General features: G+C 49.9%; 1 protein-coding gene across 1 annotated transcript in view; it reads left to right on the top strand.

The window, feature by feature from the left end:
- LOC115077956 (vigilin-like) overlaps positions 1–22,169 on the top strand; it is a 106,888-nt gene that overhangs the window by 41,757 nt on the left and 42,962 nt on the right. Inside the window, 4 exon segments of the mRNA XM_029580416.1 lie at positions 16–237; positions 6,231–6,449; positions 15,207–15,345; positions 20,746–20,873. Coding sequence (XP_029436276.1) covers positions 16–237; positions 6,231–6,449; positions 15,207–15,345; positions 20,746–20,873 — 708 coding nt within the window.

The following is a 22,169-nucleotide window of genomic DNA, read 5'->3' as shown; positions in this document are numbered from 1 at the left end:
TTTTTCTCCCCACAGCAAGTTAGCAATTGCTCAGCAGAGCTCCATGCCAAGCCCGAGTACCATAAGTTCCTGATCGGTCGGGGTGGTGGCAATATCCGGAAAGTGCGGGACCGGACTGGTGCACGCATCATTTTCCCGACAGCAGAGGACAAGGACCAGGAACTCATCACCATCGTGGGGAAGGAGGAGGCAGTAAAGCAGGCGCAGAAGGAGCTGGAGACCCTGATTAAGAATCTGGTAAAACTTTGCCTAGTGATGACTTGTGGTATCCAGAGGCCAAAAATCTAATGGGGAGGGGGGAACGTGCCAAAAGGAACTGTTACGCATTGTGATAGATTAGAATGTTATGATGACAACTTGTAAGGATAATCTGCTTTTATAAATTAATATTTAGAATCACATAGTTCCCTGTACATACCAGGATCAGTCCAGACTGCTGGTTATGCCTCCCTTCCAGCAGATGGAGTCAGAGAAAAGCTGAAAGGCACCCCCCAGATAAACCAGTGTGCCCACCTGCGATCCTTCAGTATTTCTCTGACTCCAGCAGATGAAGGATAGCATAACCTTACGGTCCTGATCCTTGACATAATTCGTGGTGGTTTAATAAGTGCCAGAAAGGTTTTGTATTTTAAATAAACCTTAGGTCCTTTGACTAGATCAACCTGCAGTAAGTACAAAAAAAAAAAGATACTAAGGGAGCTTACAGAAACTGGGGAAAATGTATTGAGCACTTCATAAAAGCAGGCAGGGCTGGGCAGTGCCCTACGGCCTTCATACCCGGAGATTTGTTTCCTTAACCCGGTGAATTGGGGAGGGATTTACCGGTGGGCCGGTCCCTATCCCCCCTCCTATACAGGTCCAGAGATGATGAAATTCCTCTGGTGAGTGCTGAAACCTGTAAAGTATTCACATGGATGGTAATTCCCCTGCTGGTGGCTGAGTTTAAAAAAAAAAAAAAAAAGGCAAGGAGAGGCATATTTTAATTAAAATCGAACCTTTTACTCAGCCCTAGCCTGCCGAGATCTCCCGGGTCTCCGGAAGGGGTGGATTTATTCACCCAGCTAACTTTACCTTTTTCGTGCGTATTTCAATGCTGCGCGGGTCGCGCTGTGCGGCTTGTGGGGAGCCGGCAGCACAGCTCTCCCGCGAAGGCCTCTGCTCCCGCTGTCTCCCCGGGGGCGAGGGGCCTTCGCAGCTGCCGATTTTGGGTCGAAGGTGGCTCTGCCGCGATCGCGCGGCTTGGGTAGTAGTCAGGCAGCTCGGAGGCAGAGGCCTGCCCCGTCCCTAATCAGCGTGGGAACAGCGGCCATCTTGCCTGCTTCGGGTCCCGATGCTGCACAGGACTCAGGAGGAGATCTCCCTCTGCTTTCCCCGCCTTCACTGAGCCCTCAACGACCCTGTGTTTTGGAGCCTGACTCAGCTCCTCCCTCGGCCTTGCCTCCGGGAAGGGGGGGGGGCCTTAAAAAAAGACAGCACCCATTTTCTTCGCAGTTTGTGTTACTGCTTCATAAGGCATATTTAGAAGCTGAGGCTGACTGGGATATGCAATCTCCTCCAGCTAAGGTTTTTATGCCTGCAGAGGGCCAGGGGAGTGCTGGAACGCAGCTTCCCCATCCAGTTCCTGACGAGGGGCCTCTGGATCCTGTGCTCCAGGACCCCTCCACTGTGGATAGTGCCGCTCCGGTGGAGGGAGATGATCCGCAGATGCTCCGGTTGTTTCGCAAGGAGGAATTAGACCTTTAATTCCGCATGTACTACAGGAACTGGATATTCCGGCTCCGCATCCGGTGGCGGATTCTTCTTCTGGGGATCCGGTTTTATCGGGCCTACGAGCTCCCCCTCAAACCTTTCCTTTTCACCCGAAGATTTTCCAGATTATGTCCCAGGAATGGGATGCGTCTGAAGCCTCTTTACGGGTTAGCAGAGCCATGGAAAAACTGTACCCGCTGCCAGGTGAGTCCTTGGATCTTCTCAAAATTCCTAAGGTGGATGCGGCCGTCACGGCCATAGCTAAGCACACAACGATTCTGGAGACGGGAGGGGTAGTTCTCAAGGATCTCCAGGATAGAAAGCTGAAAGTTCTCCTCAAGCGGATATTTGAGGTATCAGCGCTTGGAGTGAGGGCGGCTGTCTGTAGCAGCCTTATGCAGAGAGCTACCCTCCGATGGATTCAGCAGTTGCTCACTACTCAGGCACGGCCTCCGGGGGAGGCTGAACAGGCGGACCGCATGGAGTCGGCGGTTGCCTATACGGCGGATGCATTGTACGATCTTCTCCGTACCTCTGCGCATACTATGTCTTCGGTTTCCGCGAGAAGGTTTCTGTGGCTCTGTAACTGGTCGGCTGATGTCTCTTCTAAGTCTCAGCTGGGCTCTTTTCCTTTCAAGGGAAAGCTGTTGTTTGGAGACGAGCTGGAACAACTTATTAAGGCCTTAGGGGACAACAAGGTTTACAAGCTCCCTGAAGACAAGCCCAGGCCGTCTTGCCCGTTTGGCGCGTCCCGGGGTAGTTTTCGGGGTCAGCAGCGTTTCCGCACAGGTAGGGGCTCCTCCTTTGCTCATCGATAAACGTCGACAAGGTCTCAGGCCTGGGCACATTCCTTTCATGGTAGACGGCCTCAGTGAGACGGATCCGCTCATGGTTTCGCCTCCAACAAAGTTCCCCAATGAAGGTGTGCCGGCCAATTCCTCCATTCCGGAGATCGGGGGACGGCTCTCCCTGTTTCGCGAGGAATGGGTCAAGGTCACGTCGGACCAGTGGGTTCATAAATCGCGGTTACGCTTTGGATTTTGCTCGCCCACTTCGGGATCTATTCCTGGTGTCTCCTTGTGGGTCTCAGGTAAAGCAGCAGGTGATTCTTCAAACTCTGTCTTGTTAAAGACTCTGGGAGCGATTGTCCTGGTGCCACCAGCCGAGCGTCGGACCGGTCGATACTCCATTTACTTCGTAGTCGCCAAGAAGGAGGGCTCATTCCGGCCGATATTGGATTTAAAGAAGGTCAACAAAGCGTTGCGAGTCCCTCGATTTCGGATGGAGAGGTTGGGATCTGTCATTGTGGCCGTCCACGAAGGCGAGTTTTTGGCTTCTTTGGATCTGACGGAAGCTTATCTTCACATAGGAATCCACGAACATCATTAGAGGTTCCTGCAGTTCATGGTCTTGGGGAGAGCATTACCAGTTTCGCGCCCTACCATTCAGGTTGGCGACGGCTCCCCGAGTCTTCACCAAGGTGATGGTGGTAGTGGCAGCATGCCTTCGGTGATAAGGGATATCAGTTCATCCCTATATGGACGACTGGCTTATTCGAGCGAAATCGGAAGAGCTCTGCTCTATGGCGGTTCAGTCGGTTTTACACTGCCTGCATTCGCTAGGCTGGGTAGACAATTACGCCAAGAGCCAACTGGTCCCGTCCCAGGTGTTGGAATTTCTGAGAGCCAGTTTCGACACATCTGTAGGAAAGGTTTCCTGCCTCGGGAGAGATTGGGCAAGCTAATGTCTCTGTATCGACGTCTGTTGGCCCTTCCTTTGCCCAAGATGTGGGATTATTTACAAGTTTTTGGTTCTATGGCGTCTACTCTGGAGCTGGTTCCTTGGGCCTTTGCTCATATGAGACCTTTGCAGAGGGCGTTGCTGTCCCGTTGGGACCCCAAGTCGGAGGAGTTCCATTTGCGCTTGCCACTGCTAGAACCAGCCAGGGCCAGCCTAGGTTGGTGGTTGGTCCCTGATCACTTGCTTCAGGGATTGGACCTGGAAAATCCTCAGATAATCGTGACGACGGATGCCAGCCTTTCTGGTTGGGGGACAGTCTGTCAGTCGCGATCAGCACAGGATCAGTGGACAGCTCAGGAGGCTAAGTGGTCCATAAATCGGTTGGAAACCAGGGAAGTTCGCCTAGCACTGCGCCATTTTCTCCCGCTTGTCCGGCACCGGTCGGTACGGATCCTATCCGACAATGCGACCATCGTGGCTTACATTAATTGTCAAGGGGGTACAAAGAGTCTACCAGTAGCCACCAAGGCAGACAAGTTGATGGCCTGGGCGGAACGCAATCTGACCCGCTTAGCGGCATCTCACATAGCCAGAGTGGACAATGTTCAGGCGGACTTTCTCAGTCGGCAAAGGCTAGATCCCGGCGAATGGGAACTGTCCGAGGAGGCGATGCGGCTCTTGATACACCGGTGGGGAGTTCCCCGGCTGGATTTGATGGCAACTCGGCTGATCGCGAAAGCGACTCGTTTCTTCAGTGGAAGACGGGAGCACGGGTCGGAAGGGGTGGATGCCCTGGTCCTTCTGTGGCCTCACAACATGCTCCTCTGTGTTTCCTCATTGGCCTTTGGAGGGAAAGGTTTTAAGGCGAATAGTCCCACCGGGGTCTGGTTATTCTCGTGGCTCTGGAGTGGCCGCGAAGGCCGTGGTTCGCAGACCTGATCAACTTGGCGATAGAGGGTCCCTTGCACCTGGGTCATCTACCGAATTTACTCCGACAGGGTCCAGTATTTTTCGATCAGGCAGCTCGCTTTTGTCTAGCGGCTTGGCTTATGAGAGGAGACAATTAAGAAAGAAAGGCTATCCGGTGGCGGTGATTACCACTTTTCTACGCGCACGAAAGACCTCTACTTCTCTCACCTATGTTCGGGCATGGAAGGTTTTCGATTCATGGTGCAGTGGGTTGAAGGTGTCCCCGCGACAGGCCACGATTATGCGCATTCTTGCAGGAAGGCTTAAAGAAAGGATTGCTATATAGCTCGCTCCGGGTTCGGGTAGTGGCGTTAGGATGTTTAAGAGGTAAGGTTAATGGTACCTCCATTGCTGGGCTTCCGGATGTAGCGCGTTTTTTTGAAGGGAGCCAAACATATACACCCGCCGGTGCAGACGGTATGTCCTTCGTGGAGTTTGAATTTGGTTCTATGTGGGCTCTGCGGTTCTCCTTTTCAGCCTATCAGGCGGGCTACTTTGAAAGATTTAACACTCAAGACGGTGTTTCTCGTGGCTATCTGTTCGGCTAGATGAGTTTCGGAGCTTCAAGCGTGGTCCTGCAAAGAACCGTTCTTGCGAATTTTGGACTCTGGGTTTTCGCTTCGGACAGTGCCGCCTTTTCTGCCAAAGGTGGTATCGGCGTTTCACGTCAACCAGTCCGTTGAGTTACCGGCCTTTCCAGGAATTCTCCTTGGGCTCCAGGATCTGAGGAGATTGGACATCCGCCGGATTCTTCTGCGGTACTTGGAGGTGACTAATGCTTTTCGATTGTCTGATCATCTTTTTGTCGTATGGAGCGGTCCTAAGAAAGGGTGTAAGGCTTCCAAGTCTTCTATTGCCTGATGGTTGAAGGATGCTATTGCTTCGACGTACATATGTCATGGGAGACAAGTGCCAGATGGTCTTAAGGCTCATTCCATCAGGTCGCTAGCGGCGTCTTGGGCAGAGAGCCAATGTGTGTCGCCTCAAGAGATTTGCAGGGCAGCCACTTGGAAACCCTTGCACACGTTTACTAAGCATTACCGTTTGGTCGTCTGGGCTCCGGATGTTGATTCTTTTGGCAGCAGTGTGCTTCAAGCGGGACTCTCTAGGTCCCACCCCATTTAGGGCAGCTTGGGTACATCCCAGCAGTCTGGACTGATCCGGGTACGTGGTTCTTACCTGCTAATTTTCGTTCCTGTAGTACCAAGGATCAGTCCAGACGCCCGCCCAGGGGTATAATGTTCAGGAGAGTCCGCTCAGCTAATTGTTTTTTCTCTCTACAGATCTTCGACGCTTTTGAAGTATTGCACGCACACTTGTATATAATTTTCACAGATTATTGTTTAAAAAAAAATTTTTTTTCACTTGATCTAGTCATTGGTTTGTTAAATTTACTTCATTCTGCTTTGATATTGATTATACTGAAGGATCGCAAGTGGCACACCGGGTTATCTGGGGGGTGCCCTTTCAGCTTTTCTCTGACTCCATCTGCTGGAAGGGAGGCATAACCAGCAGTCTGGACTGATCCTTGGTACTAGAGGAAGGAAAATTAGCAGGTAAGAACCAATTTTCCTTTCTCTGCCTATCTTAATGGCAGTGACATTAATAAAAAAAAAAAAAAAAAAAAGCCTGTCCATGCTCTCTGCTGTATTTCAGGAATGCATGTGGTAAGCACTAATACTCTTATGTGCTGAATAAATCTTGAGCTGGGCCAGGACTGAAGAACTTGTATCTTTGAAAGGGTTTTAGCATTTACTTCTCCTGTCTTGTAGGACAACGTGATTGAGGATGCAATGATTGTGGAACCCAAGCACCACCGTCACTTTGTGGCCAGGAGAGGCCAGGTCCTGCGAGAGATCGCTGAAGAGTATGGTGGAGTTACTGTCAGCTTCCCTAGGACCGGTGTACAGAGCGACAAGGTCACGCTGAAAGGAGCCAAGGACTGCGTGGAGGCGGCAAAGAGACGCATCCAGGAGATCATCGGGGACCTGGTGAGCATGTGCACTGCTGCTATATGGAGAGCGATCAGATCGGTGTACACACAGTAAGTTATGCTACCTGTCATACCCCAGATCAGTCCAGACAAGTGGGTTTTGCATCCCTTCCAGCAGATGGAGACTGAGAATAAACATTTTTCCCTGTATGTACCCGGATCAGCCCAGACTCCTGGGTTTATGCATCTCTACCAGCAGATTCAGACAGAGAAAGTTTCACTGACCCTGCTTCATATTCCCTGGTGCCACCTGCAGTTTCTCAGTATTTCTTTGTCTCCAGCAGATGGTGGCTGGTGCAAAAACCTGCAGTTCTGTAGTCTAGCAATTTTTTTTCTTTTTTTTTTTGTGAGCCTTCCTCCCAAGCATTTTTGGTTCCTGGGGGATCCTCCCATGTTTGGTTGAGGTGGACGAGCTGGAGGTCAGGGACCTTTTTGTATGCTCACTCCGTTCATCTGTGGGGAGCAGCAGCTGCTTTAGGCGGCTGCTGGCTCAGGGCAGCTGGGGTTTTGTTCTTCAGCTTGCCTCTTCTTTTTTGTATTTCTGGTTATACCTTCCTCTCCTTTAAGTTTGGCTGATCTGAGCTGTTTTTCAGCCTTAGAGGGTGGTTATGGCCAATTTGTGTAAATTGGTTTAAAAAAAAAAAAAGAAGAGAGAAAAGTAGAGCAACGGGAGCAGGTCTGCGAGGAAGGGCTCTGGCTGGTGGTTTTCCTCCCTTCGGGTGTTTGTCGGCAGCAAGAGACGGGTGCTCTGCTCTTCTACCGTTTATTGCGGTGCTTTCGGCTAGGCAAGGGAGGCCTTTTCCCACCATTCTCGCTATAGTTCACGCTCGGTGTGCTGCGCATGTGGTGCTAGCAAAGCAGGCACTTTAAAAAAAAAAAAAGTGCCTTAAAGGCCCACACGCAACAGAAAAAAATCTCCTAAAGCAAAAAACCAAGGGTACTTCCCTGAACTCCTGGGCTAGCGAAGGGGTTTTGGGTCCCACTGAGGGAGCCAGAACACACTGGCTGTCGGGGATCCCCCCGGGGTTGTGGGTGGGAAACTGGTCAGAGGTATCCAACCCCCCCGTTTGCCTGGCTCAACCCGAGGGATGGCCTTTTTCAGGAACCTGGCACGTCGGGGAGCAAACTTCCTCAAAATATCCACACAGTCAGAACTGCAGGGTTAGCACCTCTACCATCTGCTGGAGTCAGAGAAATACTGAGGGACTGCAGATGGCACTCTCATATATGTGGCAGTGCCCAAAGTTTTGTTCTCTACCTCCATTTGCTGGTATGGATGAATAAAACCCACTTGTCTGGACTGATCTGTGGTATTACAGGAATGAAAATTAGCAGGTAAAAACCAATTTTCCTTTCCGGTTGTGGGGGCGGCAACGCTGAAAGATGTTCTGGACTGCAAGCTGGAGGTCCATCTCAAACGGATTTTTTAGGTTTCCGCTTTGAGCCTCTGGGCTGCCATTTGTTCTAGTTTTGTGCAGAGAGCTTGCTTGCGCTGGGTGCAGTGTCTCCTGGAGGGTCAGTCGACCATAGGTGCCCAAGGGTCTCCGGTTGAGAGTTTGGAGGCATCCGGACATTTGTAGCAGATGCCTCATATGATTTGGTGCGGACATCTTCCCGTATCATGGGGACCATGGTAGCCGCACGGCGCCTTTTGTGGCCCCGTATCTGGTCGGCAGACGTTTCGTCTAAGTCCCAGCTGGCCTCCCCGCCTTTCAAAGGCTGCCTCTTATTTGGAGAGGAGCTGAAACAGCTTGTGAAGCAGTTAGGTGATAGTAAAGTGCATAAATTGCTGGAGGACCGGCCAAGGAGCTGGGTCAATTTTCTTTCCCGTGTGCGTTTTAGGGACAATAGGAAGTCTTGTCTACTGAGGGGGGGCTTCAGCGATGCAACGACCCTTTTCGTCTCGCGGTCAGGCCTTGGGGGGCAGGCCTTTCGAGGAAGATGTCGGCCCTTCAGAGCCCCCAGCAGTGGGAGATCCTCGGGATCCATAGCTACGCAATGGGGCGAAACCGGTCCACTCCATCGTTCCTTTTATAGGGGTCGTTTGACTTGTTATTACGAGGAGTGGGCCAAGATCACTCCGGATCAGTGGGTTCTCAGTGTGATAAGAGAAGGTTATGCGTTAGAATGTGCTTGTCCTGTGAGTGACCTGTTCTGGTCTCCCCCTGTGGTTTATTGCAAAAGCGGGCAGTGGAGGAGACTTTAGACAGGTTCCAGCGCTTGGGGGCCATGGTCCCCGTGCCTTATGAAGAAATTCAGACGGGTCGCTATTCCATTTACTTTGTGGTCCCGAAGAAAGAGGGAACTTTTCGCCCCATACTAGACTTAGAGAGTGAATGCGGCCTTGAGGATTCCTCGGTTTCGTATGGAAACTTTACGATCGGTGGTAGCAGCTGTGCGCACTCAGGAGTTCCTGACGTCTCTGGACCTGTCGGAAGCATACCTACACATTCCAATTTGGAAAGATCATAGATACCTGAGGTTCATGGTCTTGGAGCAGCATTTCCAGTTTCAGGCACTTCGTTTGGGCTCCTACCTTCACCAAAGTCATGGTGGTCCTGGCAGCGCTTTGCGGCCTCAGGGCACCTGGTCCATCCTTATCTCGATGACTGGCTCATTTGGGCCAAATCGGAGGACAGTTGTCGCTCTGCCGTTCACACAGTGATTCGGATACTGCAATCCCTAGGCTGGGTGGTGAATTTAACCAAAAGCCACTTGATCCCATCCCAGAATCTGGAATATTTGGGAGCCTGTTTTGACACAAGGCAGGACAAGGTCTTCCTGATGGAGGAGAGTGTGTGCAAATTACAAGTTCAGATTCGGCGCTTGTCACTGTTGCGGATTCCCAGAGCTTGGGACTTTCTTGCAGGTTCTCGGTTCGATGACGTCCACTTTGGACTTGGTGCCGTGGGCCTTTGCTCATATGCGGCCGCTTTGGAGAGCTCTCCTGGCACAGTGGAGTCCCTTATCAGAAGAATTTCATCAACCTGTATCCCTCAGGCCAGGGACAGTCTGTCTTGATGGCTTCAAACACCCAACCTGGTGCGGGGAGGGTGTCAAAGGTCCTCCTTACTACCAATGCCAGTTTTTCTGGCTGGGGAGCGGCGTGCCAGAGAAAAGCAGCACAGGGCACCTGGTCGGCGGAAGAAGCTTCTTGGTCTATCATTCGCTTGGAGACCAGAGTGGTACGTTTAGCATTACTTGCCTTTCAGCCTTTGGTTCAGGGTCACTCGGTACAAGTTCTGTCAGACAATGCGACAACCATAGCTTACATCAATCGGCAGGGTGGCACCAAGAGTCATTCAGTGGCACAGGAGGCGCAGGAGTTAATCCTTTGGGCAGAACAGCATCTCATTCAAATAGCAGCATCTCACATCGCAGGGATCAAGAATGTTCAGGCCAAATTTCTCGACCTGGGAGAATGGGAATTGTCCGACATGGCTATGCGGCTGATTTGCAGAAAATGGGTTCGTCCTCATGTTGATCTGATGGCGACCCGGCACAATGCGAAGGCTCCTTGTTTCTTCAGCAGACGGAGAGAGTACGGAGCCGAGGGTGTAGACGCTCTCATGTTGCCCTGGCCTCGGGGGAGGGGGCGTCCTTCTATACGTTTTCCCTCCATGGCCTCTGGTAGGCAGGGTCTTGCGCCGGATAGAGAAGCATCCGGGGGATGTTGTAATCGTGGCCCCGGAATGGCCTCGCAGGCCATGGTTCTACTCTTTTGCAGGCTAGAAAGTCTTCCACCTCTTGGTTTTCTTTTATTTATGGTTATGGTATATTGATGAGATTTTTAATTTGGATTGGAACAGACATCCAATTTTTCTTATTCTTGGACTGGCTTAATAGCTGCAATCAGCATTTGCAATTTAATTTCAACATATATCATTCACAAACTTCTTTTCTGGACATTCTTGTTTCTTGTGATTCTCATGGCTTTAACACCTCCATCTTTCGAAAAGACAGACCATAACACCTTGCTAAAGTTTGATAGTCACATCCTTATCCTTTGAGAAGTAATATTCCAGCTGGCCTTCACCGCCTCTGTTCATCGAAATCTGAGTTTGTCATCAAGCTATGCAGGCGTTTGCTAGCTTTAGGTAGAGAGGGTACCCTTCTCGTATCCTTAGAAAAGTGTTTAAACGGGCCTTGTACATTAATCGTGATTTACTCTTTTTGCTGCAATCCTGCTCGTCGGAGGTCCACATTAATTGCATTTTACCCTTCTCATCCCAGACCCCGCAATTATACGCCATCATTGGTCGTTACTTTCACTACATAAAATCTTTGATTACCCCCTTTAGATTCTCATACCACCACAGGAAGAATCTTCGGGACTACTTGGTCCGATCTGAGCTACACATGCTGCCTCAGACTTCCTCCCTGTCTGGGGGTCATCAACCCTGTGGACAATGTTCTGTCTGCCTCCTCTCTCTTTCACGTTCATCCAGTCACTAGAAAGATATATCCCTTATGTTTTTCCACCACATGTTTATCCACAGGCGTTATTTACATTATCATTTGCCCTTGCCACATGTTATATGTTGGCAAAACCACCTGTATGATTAAGACCTGTTTAATTTAACATCGTTCCAGTGTTAAAGATAGTCGTGAAAATGCCCCATTGGTCACACATTGGCACTCATGTTCTCATTCCGTTCTCGATCTCAAATTCTTTGTGATTGTGTTATCTCTTCCACCTCAGGGGGTGGGGGACGGGGACTGACAACTTTGCAGAAATGCTCATCCGCAAAAAACAAAAGTAGATTTATGCTCTTAATACTCTTATCCCTAATGGCCTTAATTATGAAATTGAATGGGGTACTTTACTTGACCTTTATTTTTCATTGTTCATTTTGAGTCTTTGGTTTCCTTTTTGCAGAGATTTGATTGGTCAGTTTTTCTTCTGGTAAACTCATCTGATTGGCAACTTGTTTTCGTGCTTTTTTGATAGTTTTTAAATGGCTTCTTTAGTTCATACAATTTGCACTCCCTGTATACTGATGATCATACTTGCTAAGGTATGTTTAGCTGAATGTATTTCAATATTGGTTTCCCATCTTTATAGGGTCCCTCCTGATGTCAATTTTATCTGTTTAATTTTCAAATATATTTGTGTATCCTTGTCCCTCCCGACGCAGTCTTGTGGCAAAACACAGGGTCCGTGTCGGGCGACCCATTTAAAAGCATTGTTTTAATCTGAGACAGTGGAATTGTCATATGTCATAATAAAATCTATTCTGATACATTAAAAAAGTTGGGACTTTGACTCACTCTGCACTTTCCTTTCCTTTGAAATAGCAAAGAGCAATCTAGTTCCATCCCAATCACTGGAGTACCTGGGAGTGCGACTTAACACCCGCATGGGCAAAGGTGTTCCTCATTTTAGTCAGGGTGATGAAGTTGCAGACTCAGATCCACCAGCAGCTATGGCTTTCAGTATCCAGGGTCTGGGATTATTTGCAGATCCTGGGTTCGATGGCATCTACCCTTCAGAGGGTGCTTTTGTCCTGGTGGAGTCTGCCCTCAGAGGATTTTCAACTTCCACTACCTCTTCAGGGAAACTCCAGCTCTAGTCTCTCATGGTGGCTTTTTCATCCCAATTTGATGAGGAATGAAGGTGGAAACTCCAGTCTGGGTGGTGGTGACTACCAATGCCAACCGCAAGAGTTGGGAGGCCATTTGTCAAGGACAGACTGCCCAAGGTCAGTGGTCAACAATAGAAGCTTTATCGTGTAATAATTGGATAGAAATGAGGACAGTTTGCATAGCGTTCTGTTTTCTTCTACAAGTGCAATATTAAGAACATAAAATGCCATACTGGGTCAGACCAAGGGTCCATCAAGCCCAGCATCCTGCTTCCAACAATGGCCAATCCAGGCCACAAGAACCTGGCAAGTACCCAAAAACTAAGTCTATTCCATGTTACCATTGCTAATGGCAGTGGCTATTCTCTAGGTGAACTTAATAGCAGGTAATGGACTTCTCCTCCAAGAACTTATCCAATCCTTTTTTAAACACAGCTATACTAACTGCACTAACCACATCCTCTGGCAACAAATTCCAGAGCTTTATTGTGCGTTGAGTGAAAAAGAATTTTCTCCGATTAGTTTTAAATGTGCTACTTGCTAACTTCATGGAGTGCCCCCTAGTCTTTCTACTATCCGAAAGAGTAAATAACCGATTCACATCTACCCGTTCTAGACCTCTCATGATTTTAAACACCTCTATCATATCTCCCCTCAGTCGTCTCTTCTCCAAGCTGAAAAGTCCTAACCTCTTTAGTCTTTCCTCATAGGGGAGTTGTTCCATTCCCCTTATCATTTTGGTAGCCCTTCTCTGTACCTTCTCCATCGCAATCATATCTTTTTTGAGATGCGGCGACCAGATATTGGACAGTGCAAGTTTTTATGAACAATGTGACAGTGGTGGTGAATATCAATTGCCAAGACAGCACAAAGGGTCGCATAGTGGCTTAAGAGGCCCAGAAGCTTTTTTCTGGGCAGAACAGCACTTGGCAGGACTGGCAGCATCTCATGTAGCAGGAGAGTGGACAGTGTGCAGGCAGATTGTCTCAGCCAGCAGGAGATAGATCCGGGAGAATGGGAGCTGTTCACAGAGGCCATGGATCTCATGTGAGCCAGCTGGGGTTATCCTCAGCTAGACCTGATGGCTTCACAGCACAATGCCAAGGCAAACCGGTTCTTCAAATGCAGGCGAGAGGTTGGATCCGAGGGACTCAACACTCTAGGCCTTCCATGGCCGACAGGGATCCTGTTACATGTTTTTCCTCCATGGCCTCTCATAGGCAGAATGTTGTGACATGTAGAGAGGCATCCGGGAAGAGTGGTTGTAGTGGTGCTGGAGTGGCCGTGGTTTGTGGATCTTGTAATTATCGCAGTGGCTGGGCCCCTAAGGCTAGGACATCTGTAGGGGTCCTTCAAAGGCCAGTCTTCTCATATCAAGCAGATCACTTTTGTCTCACAGCCTGGCCTTTGAAAGGAGGTGTTCGCTTTGTAAAAGTTACTTGGAAGCGGTTTTTATGTTGCTTCATGCCAGGAGACATCCATTTCACTGGCTCATATCAGAGTGTGGTGAGTGTTTCAAACGTGTCTGGAGGGAGGTCTTGACCCTACGCATGTGGCAAGGTCTCATATTTGCACCTTTTTAGAAAAGGGTCTAGTAAAAGATCTGGCTTATGACTTGCTATAACTGCAGGTTGCAGCTTTAGGCTGTTTCCCAGTAAGGTTCAGGGATACCTCTGGCTTCGCTTCCGGATGTGATTCATTTTCTTAAGGATGTAAAACACATGCATTCTCCGGTCTACAGAATGTGCCCTTTGTGGAATCTTAATTTGGTTCTGAGGATTCTGTGTGGACCTCTGTTTAATTGAGCTTTTGAGACAGATGTCTCTGAAGAATCTTACTTTGAAAGCAGTTTTAATTGGTTGCAATTTGTTCAGCTAGAGGGATTTCTGAATTTCAAGCGTTGTCATGAAGGAGATCCTTTCCTTCAGATTTCAGATGATGGGATCTTGTTGCATACAGTGCCTTCTTTTTTGCTAAATGTAGTCTCTCCATTTCATCTTAGCCAGATGGTGGAGCTCCCTCGTGTTCTGACATTTGGATGCAGCGATGCCACATGCAATGGAGCTTGATTTATTGGATGTTTGCCAGACTTCATTGCAATATCTTAAAATAACTAATGGTTTTAGGAGATCAGATTGTCTCTTCGTGGTGATAGTGGTGCAAAGAAAGGAAGTAAGGCCTCTATGGCCACAATTGAATGGTGGCTAAAAGAAGCAATCATATTGGCGTATATAGGTAAAGGATGGCCGATGCTGGAGCGGCTTCCTGCGCATTGTACTCTGGTGCAGGCAGCTTCCTGGGAGGAGTGTCAGCTGGTTTCTCCGCAGGAGATCTGTGGAGTGGCAACATGGTCTTCGCTTCACACTTTCACCAGACATTACCAACTGGATGTTCGGGCACCAGAGGAGGTGCAGTTTGGAGAGATTGTGTTAAGAACTGATCTTTCAGATTCCCACCCAGTTTACAGGAGCTTCAGTACATCCCACTGATCTGGGGTATGAACAGGAAAGGAAAATTGGTTCTTATTTGCTAATTTTCATTCCTGAAATACCCCAGATCAGTCCAGAACCCCGCCTTGTTTGGAAAGACCAATGTCTCTTTTGGGTGTATATAGTGCAGAAACTACTGTTGGAAGTTTTCAATTTCTGTTGCTTGATGTGAGACTCCAGTTCAGGGGCTATGACCTTTCCCCTGCTTATCCTAGAGAGGGAGTTAGGTTAGTTTTTGTTGACATTCATCTTGGCTTGGGTACAGGTTAATATTGAGGGACTGCAAGTGGCACTCTATAGCAGTGTCTGAAAAGTTTTTATTCTCTGCCTCCATCTGCTGGTAGGGATGCAAAACCCACTCATCTGGACTGATCTGTGATATTCCAGGAACAAAAATTAGCAAGTAAGTACTAATTTTTTAAAATCTTTCTTATCCAGTGTTTTTTGTCTGAGGTGAAGTGCCTAGCACTACAGTACAAACATATGCAAAGTGGAATTGGAGGAGGGAGCAGAGGAGAAGCTATGTTTTATTGCTACCCACTAAGTTAAGTTTACAATTGAACAGGCACACAATGATTTACTAGAGATTATACAGTGTCAGTGGCAGGACCAGTATTAAAGTTCCTGGAGCCCTGACTATCTATGGTGTACAGTTGACATCTTGCTCACTCTTTGCCTTAGGAGGCCCAGGTGGTGGTGGAGTGTGTGATCTTGCAGAAGTTCCACAGGGCTGTCATGGGGGTAAAGGGCTGCAAAGTGCAACAGATCACCCGGGACTACGATGTACAGATAAAGTTTCCTGAGCGTGAGGATAATCCAGGTGAGAGGCTTTAGCCATGCAGGAATGCCACCTACCAAAAAAACCCTGCAGAAAGATACATGTGTGGGTGATAGGCCCAACTGCATGGCACTTTTTAAATCTGTTTCAGTGATTCTGATTGGTTCTTATCTTCAGTGATATCCCAAGTGACATCACACTGTACAAACCAATGAGATCTGCAATCTCATTAGAATAAAAATGGTTTCAGCAATGTGTGGGAAGGAGAGGGGCAAGCCAGTTTAAATGTGGCAGCTGTTGCACTCTTCAGATTCTTGTTTTCTGTAGCCACACTGCTTTCCTGCCCCTCCCCACCTTGGTACTGAGGAAGAAAATGATTAGATTCCTGGTTGGCTAAATGTAGGGAGGAAGGGAGTCTTGGGGACACTGCAGACATGCTGAGCAGGCAGGGAAGTGCTGGGCTCTGACATTGGTGCAGGAATAATCTGACTTTCCCTGTAGGTACCCAGATCAGTCCAGACAGTGGGTTGAGCCTCCTGTCCAGCAGAGGGAGACAGAAAAACCTGAAAAGGTATCCTATATCAGGACAGTGCTCACCCTGCGTCCCTTCAGTATTTCTCTGTCTCCCAGCAGAGGCAGGCAGTTGAACCTGCGGTTCCCTAGCTTTCTATGTTTTCCACACTCTGGTGATTTCTTTCTTTCTCCTTCTGATTGTTTCCAGGATCAAGCAAGTATTGATTAATTTCTAAATGTAAAAAAAAAAAAAAAAATGAATGTGAAGGAAATCAAACTTCTTGTTTGTGAGACAGCTCTGTCTCACAGCTCTTACAGGGTCCCAGGAGGGATTTTCCCCTTGAGTACTCAGCCTGGGACCCCTCTTCCCGGTGACCACTTGCCTGGCTTAAAGGAGTGATACTGGTAGTCCAGTTACTCCCCCTTTTCGTGCCTGCCTCAGGTCTTTTAGCAGAGAGGCTCCCATTCCTCTGCTCGTTTCTTTGGAAAAAAAAAAAAAAAAAGACCATCGGAGGCACAGCTTACCCACGCTTTTCATTGCAGGCTCCAGCAAGGTAAGCAGCCGGGGAAGTGATTACTGGTGGTCCAGTCCCTCTCTTCACCCGTGTGTGTCTAAGCACTGTGTAAAAAAAAAAAAAAAAAAAAATTCTTTTTTGGTCAGCTGCAATCCAGGACCCCCACCCACCTGAATCACCGCGTCTTTGGCCGATTTCTTCGTATTTTTTGAGCCGTTTTTTCCCCCCACCATGCTGCGGCCATCCTGGTGTATAGCATGTGGGGAATCGGCCACTCTGTATTCTAGGACTGGGATTTGCTCAAGGTGCTTTCTGGGGGTGGGGGGGGGCGGCAGCTCTTTTTCAGGGTCTGCAGCAACAGCCAAGCTTCGTGGGGCTCAAAACATCAGGCTCCGCAGGAGCTCAGAGCTGGTCCTTTCTCCCTCAGTGCAGGGACGGCAGCCATCTTAAGCACGTGTCGTATGCACATGTGCTGCAGCTCAGGCAAGGGCTGTGGGGGAGGGGGAGCTTCCTCCAACATTGTTTCCAGTCCCTGCAATTCCTGATGAGAATGCAGATCAGGATCAGGTTTTTTTTACAGGAGGACCCTGCTTTTCCAGATCAGGATGTTGATTCTGATTAATTTTCTTTAGATTTGGTTCTCCTTATGCATAAAGCCTTTTTGGCTTCCAGGTCTCTGCAAGGGTGGTGTCTTGCCAGTCAAGACCTATGCAGGGACTGCCCCACAAGGTAGCCAAGCGTGCCAATGTTCCCGCGTCTCTAAGGGTCGCGAAGTTAAAAGGCATGGTGGTTTCAGGAGGGTCTGCCGCTCCGGACATGCAGGGCAGTGCGGCTGCAGGTGCAGGAGCCTCTCCTTCCCCTCCCGCGGTGGGGGGGCATGGACAAGGAGCAAGGGAAACAGGCTTCTTTGGAGGGTGATGACCCTCAGGTGTTATGTCTGTTCCAGAGAGAGGTGTTAGAACCCCTCATTCCTGCAGTCCTGGCGAAGCTCGTGATTCGATCTCCACAGTCTGTAGCAGTCTCATGCAGCGGGCAAGCCTCAGGTGGGTTCAACAATTACTCAGCACCCAGGACCTCCAGTCTGCAGAGGCGGAACAGGTAGAAAGCCTGGAAGGCGCAATTGCGTATGGGACTGCTGCTCTCTATGATCTCCTCAGGGTGCAAGCCAGAGCTATGGTCTCAGTGGTGTCAGCCAGGCAATTGGGCTGCAGACTCTTTTTCTAAATCGCAGTTGGGCACTCTACCCTTCAAGGGTAAGTTACTTTTTGGCGAAGACCTGGACCAGCTTATCAAATCCTTGGGTGACAACAAAGTTCATAAGGTACTGGAGGACTGCCCCAAGCAGTTCATATCCTTTTTTTCCGTCGCACTCTCGTTTCCGGGGGAAGCGCAGGTACAGTAAGCCACATGGAGCTTTTCAATGAAATACCTTCACTAGGTCTCCAGCATTGTCTCACTCCTTTCGGGGCAGACGGGCCTTCCGAGACGGTACCCATCAAGGCACCGCCACAAAGTCCTCACAATGAGATACAGCCGGCCCATTCTTCCGTTCCAGACTTAGGTGGTCGGCTGTCCCTATTTCTTGAGGAATGAGCCAAAATTACTTCGGATCAGTGGGTCCTCGAAGTAATCGAAAGAGGCTACGCATTAGTTTGCTCGGGATCTCCCGGACCTCTACTTCATCTCTCCCTGCGGAACCCGGAAGCGCTCAGCGGTGTGCCAGGCTTCAAGCGCTTGGTGCCATAGTCACGGTCCCCCTCCAGGAACAGGGATCCGGCCAGTATTCAATCTACTCCGTCGTCCCCAAAAAGGACCGTTCTTTTCGACCGATCCTGGACCTCAAGAGAGTCAACAAGGCCCTCAAGGTTCCCCATTTTCAGATGGAGACCCTGAGGGCGGTCATAGCAACTGTTCGTTCAGGGGAGTTCCTTGCCTCTCGCGACTTGATGGAGGCCTACCTTCACATCCCGATCCACCAGGAACACCAGAGATTTCTTCGACTCAACATCCTAGGATGACATTTTCAGTTTTGAGCACTCCCATTCGGTTTCGCCACCACGCCACACACATTTACCAAGATCATGGTGGTAGTGGCGGCCTTCGGTGGGAGGGAGTCCTAGTCCACCCGTACCTGGACGAATGGCTAATTTGGGCAAAGTCTGAGGACCTGTGCGTGATAGCGGTCAACCGGGTCTTGTCTGTTCTCACCTCCCTCGGATGGCTAGTCAATTTCTCAAAGAGCAACCTCAAGCCCTCTCAGGTCCTCAAATTCTTAGGAGCACGCTTTGACACTCGTGTGGGCAAAGTTCTGTTACCCGAGGCCCATGCACTCAAGCTCATGGGTCAAGTCCAACATCTATTATCTCTCAGGTTCCCCACGACCTGGGATTATTTCCAGGTTCTGGGTCTTGTGCATATATGCATCCTTTGCAGAAAGCTTTGCTATCCCGCTGGAAGCCGGTCTCGGAGAAATTTGACACCCTTACCACTTTCCGATGTTACCATTGGAAAGTGCAATGGTGGCTCTCTTGCCCACCTGTTGAAGGGGATGGCATGCAGTGGTGGCTCTCTTGCCCACCTGTTGAAGGGGATGCCCTTGCAGACACCTCGGTGGATTGTTGTGACAACGGATGCCAGCCTCTCCAGCTGGGGAGCGGTGTGTCAGAATCAGTCTATCCAGGGACGATAGACCCCAATCCAGTCTCAGTGGCACATCAATCGTCTGGAGACCCTAGCGGTCCATCTGGCTCTCAAGACTTTACTGCCCTTGATCCATCGCAAAGTTGTGCGAGTCCTCTCCGACAATTCCACCACAGTAGCTTACATCAATCGCCAGGGGGGCACCAGGAGTCGTCCGGTTGCCCTGGAAGCCAGTAAGCTGCTAGCCTGGGAGGAGCGCCATCTGGTATGGCTAGCGGCCTCCCACATTGCGGGGAAGGAGAACACTCAAGCCGACTTCCTGAGTCGTCAGCATCTAGACCCCGGAAAGTGGGAGTAGTCCGGAGAAGTGATGGTTTTGATCGTGCACAAGTGGTGGGGGTCTCTCACTTAGACCTGATGACTATTCTGAGCAATGAAAAGGCCCCCAGATTCTTCAGCCGCAGAAAGGAGCACTGCTCAGAAGGAGTAGATGCACTGGTCCTACCCTGGCCTCACGATGTCCTCCTTTGTGTTCCCACCTTGGCCTCTGGTGGGAAAGGTACTCAGAAGAAAAGAACTCCACAGGGGGCCGGTCATCCTCATGGCGCCGGAGTGGCCTTGGAGACAGTGGTTTGCGGATCTGGTGAACTTCGCTATGGATGGTCCTCTCCGCCTCGGCCATCTGCGAAACCTGCTCCGACAGGGTCCAGTATTTTTCGATCAGGCAGATCGCTTTTGTCTAGCAGCCTGGCTTTTGAGCGGCGGCAACTAAGGAAGAAGGGTTATAAGGAGGAGGTTATCTCCACTCTGTTGCAGGTCCTTAAGACTTCTACCTCTCTGGCTTATATTCAGGTATGGAGAGTGTTTAAGACTGTGCGCTGAGTCCGGAGTTCCGGCGCGTAAGGCTTCGATGTCCCAAGTTCTCTCCTTCCTGCAGAATGGTCTCTCCAAAATTTTGTCTTTCAATTCCTTGCGGGTACAGGTTTCAGCACTCTGTTCCCTCCTTGGGCGGGTCGATGGTTACACTTTGGCGACCCATCCGGATGTCATTCAGTTCCTCAGGGAGGCTAAGCACTTGAACCTGCCTGTCCGGGCTACTTGGCTGTCATGGAGCCACACTTTAAGGATCTGACCCTTAACACTGTCTTTCTGGTCTCTATTTCCTCAGCCAGGAGAGTGTCTGAGCTCCAAGCCCTGTCTTGTAAGGAGCCTTTCCTTCGCTTTTCTGATTCAGGTGTTTCCCTCCAAACAGTCCCATCCTTCCTGCCAAAAGTTGTGTCCTCCTTTCATGTAAATCAGTCAATGGAGCACCCTGCTTTTTCTCCAGAGGACATTGCGAACACCGGAGGTATCTGCAATATATATATTGATAGCTGTGTAAGAGCATTTTTCATACAGGTTTGAATTTCATGTTTCATTTTGATAGTTACTTGTTTACTTGCTTGATCTTATCCTGGTTCTCTATGCTATTTTGGCTGCTTTGATATCGATTATACTGAAGGGACGCAGGGTGAGCACTGTCCTGATATAGGATACCTTTTCAGTTGTTCTCTGTCTGCCTCTGCTGGACAGGAGGCTCAACCCACTGTCTGGACTGATCCGTGGTACTACAGGAATGAAAACTAGCGGGTAAGAACCAATTTTCCTATAACACAGCTATACTGTGATTCAGTGAGCAGTGGATGTAAATGAGGTCCCTTATTGGGGTGTTCTCTACAGACCTGTTAGCAGCAGAAACTTTTTAATCCTCTTAATTTTATGCCTCTCCCAACAGGTTCAGAAGTGCACCTTCAGGAGAATGGCGACATTAGCCTGGAACCTGAGCAAACCCCCAGGAAGTGCGACATCATTCACATCTCAGGGCGAAAGGAGAAGTGCGAGGGGGCTCGTGCTGCACTGCTGGTAATTTTGGGGGGGGGGGGGGGGGGAGATTGCTGTGCCAGTGAGCCCAGCTTCTGATCTCTCAAGGATCCAGCTAAGTTTTGAATGGATCGCTGCTTTAAAAAACTGATTTCTTGTATATACGCAGATCAATCCAGACCAGTGGGTTTTGCATCCCTACCAGCAGATGGGAGTCAGAGACAAAACTTTGGACACTATTACATAAGAGAAAGTGGCACCTGCAGTCCCTCAGTATCTCTGACTCCAGCAGATGGTAGAGATGCTAACCTGCAGTCTAGGCTAGTGTAGTGTCTTTGCTCCTTGAGGTTTTAGGCACTGTCTCAGGCCATTCCTCAAGTGGAGCCGGGCGCCCTGGGGGTTGATTATCCCTGACTGCGTTTCGCCCATGTTCCTGCCGGTGTGTCTGATATTCAGAGGCTTCTGGTTCCCTCGGCCTCCGAAGCAGTTCCCCCATTCCTCTGGCCCTTCTGTTCAGAGAGGTTTGGGAAAGTTGAGTAAAAAACAAACAAACCAGTCTTAACTTTATCGCCTCAGGTAAGCTTCCGGAGTCAGCCGAGACGGTGGTGACTGTGTCCTGAAGCTGGGTGCGGGGCAGAGCAGGCTGTGAGGAGGTCGGCAGCCCAAGGCTCCTGGTGGGCCTGAAGGGAATCGCGCTTCTCAGCTAACCGGGGAGGTTTTCTCGGGCCCCCCCCCCCCCCCCCCCCGGAGTTCATCTATTTCAGGCCTTCCTGCGGCACGGGAGGTGCAGTTGGGGCAGGAAGCAACGCGTTGTGGGAGCCTTGGTTTGCCAGCGGGGGACACTTTGAGGCTTTTTGTGCGGCAAGCGCCGGGTAGATTTTTTTTTTGCTGCATGGCTGCGCAGTTGGTCGTATGGAGCCAAAATCCAAGATAGCCGCGTGGCAGGGGACCGGCTGGATTCACATTCTCTCTGTCCTGCCTGCGTTTCTGGCCAGGAGGGCCTCTCGGCAGGGGCTGCATTCGGCCAGACCGTCGATTCCTGACGCAGAGGTTTCAGATCTGCAGAGGGAGGGATTCCCCTCCCCCGCTGTCCCCAATGGAGCTAGATCGTGTAGCTGGAGAAGATGGGCAGCACAGGATCCTGCAAGGGGCTGGGGAGGAGCAGGTGGACTTCTCCCCCGAGTTTGTTCTTCTCCCCTGAGTTTGTTGTTCTCCTGCATCAGGCATTTCTGGCCAGTCAGAGGGCTGAAGTGAAGAGGACCGCAGAGCGACCTGACGACCCCGTGGGCAGGGGTCCCAAGCGGGCTTCTCAGGGTCAGCCTGAGTTCCTTCGATGAA

This window comes from Rhinatrema bivittatum, chromosome 16 (genome assembly GCF_901001135.1).
Source record: "Rhinatrema bivittatum chromosome 16, aRhiBiv1.1, whole genome shotgun sequence".
NCBI lineage: Eukaryota > Metazoa > Chordata > Amphibia > Gymnophiona > Rhinatrematidae > Rhinatrema > Rhinatrema bivittatum.
The sequence above is the reverse complement of the archived record's forward strand: the minus strand, read 5'-3'. Positions and strand labels throughout refer to the sequence as shown.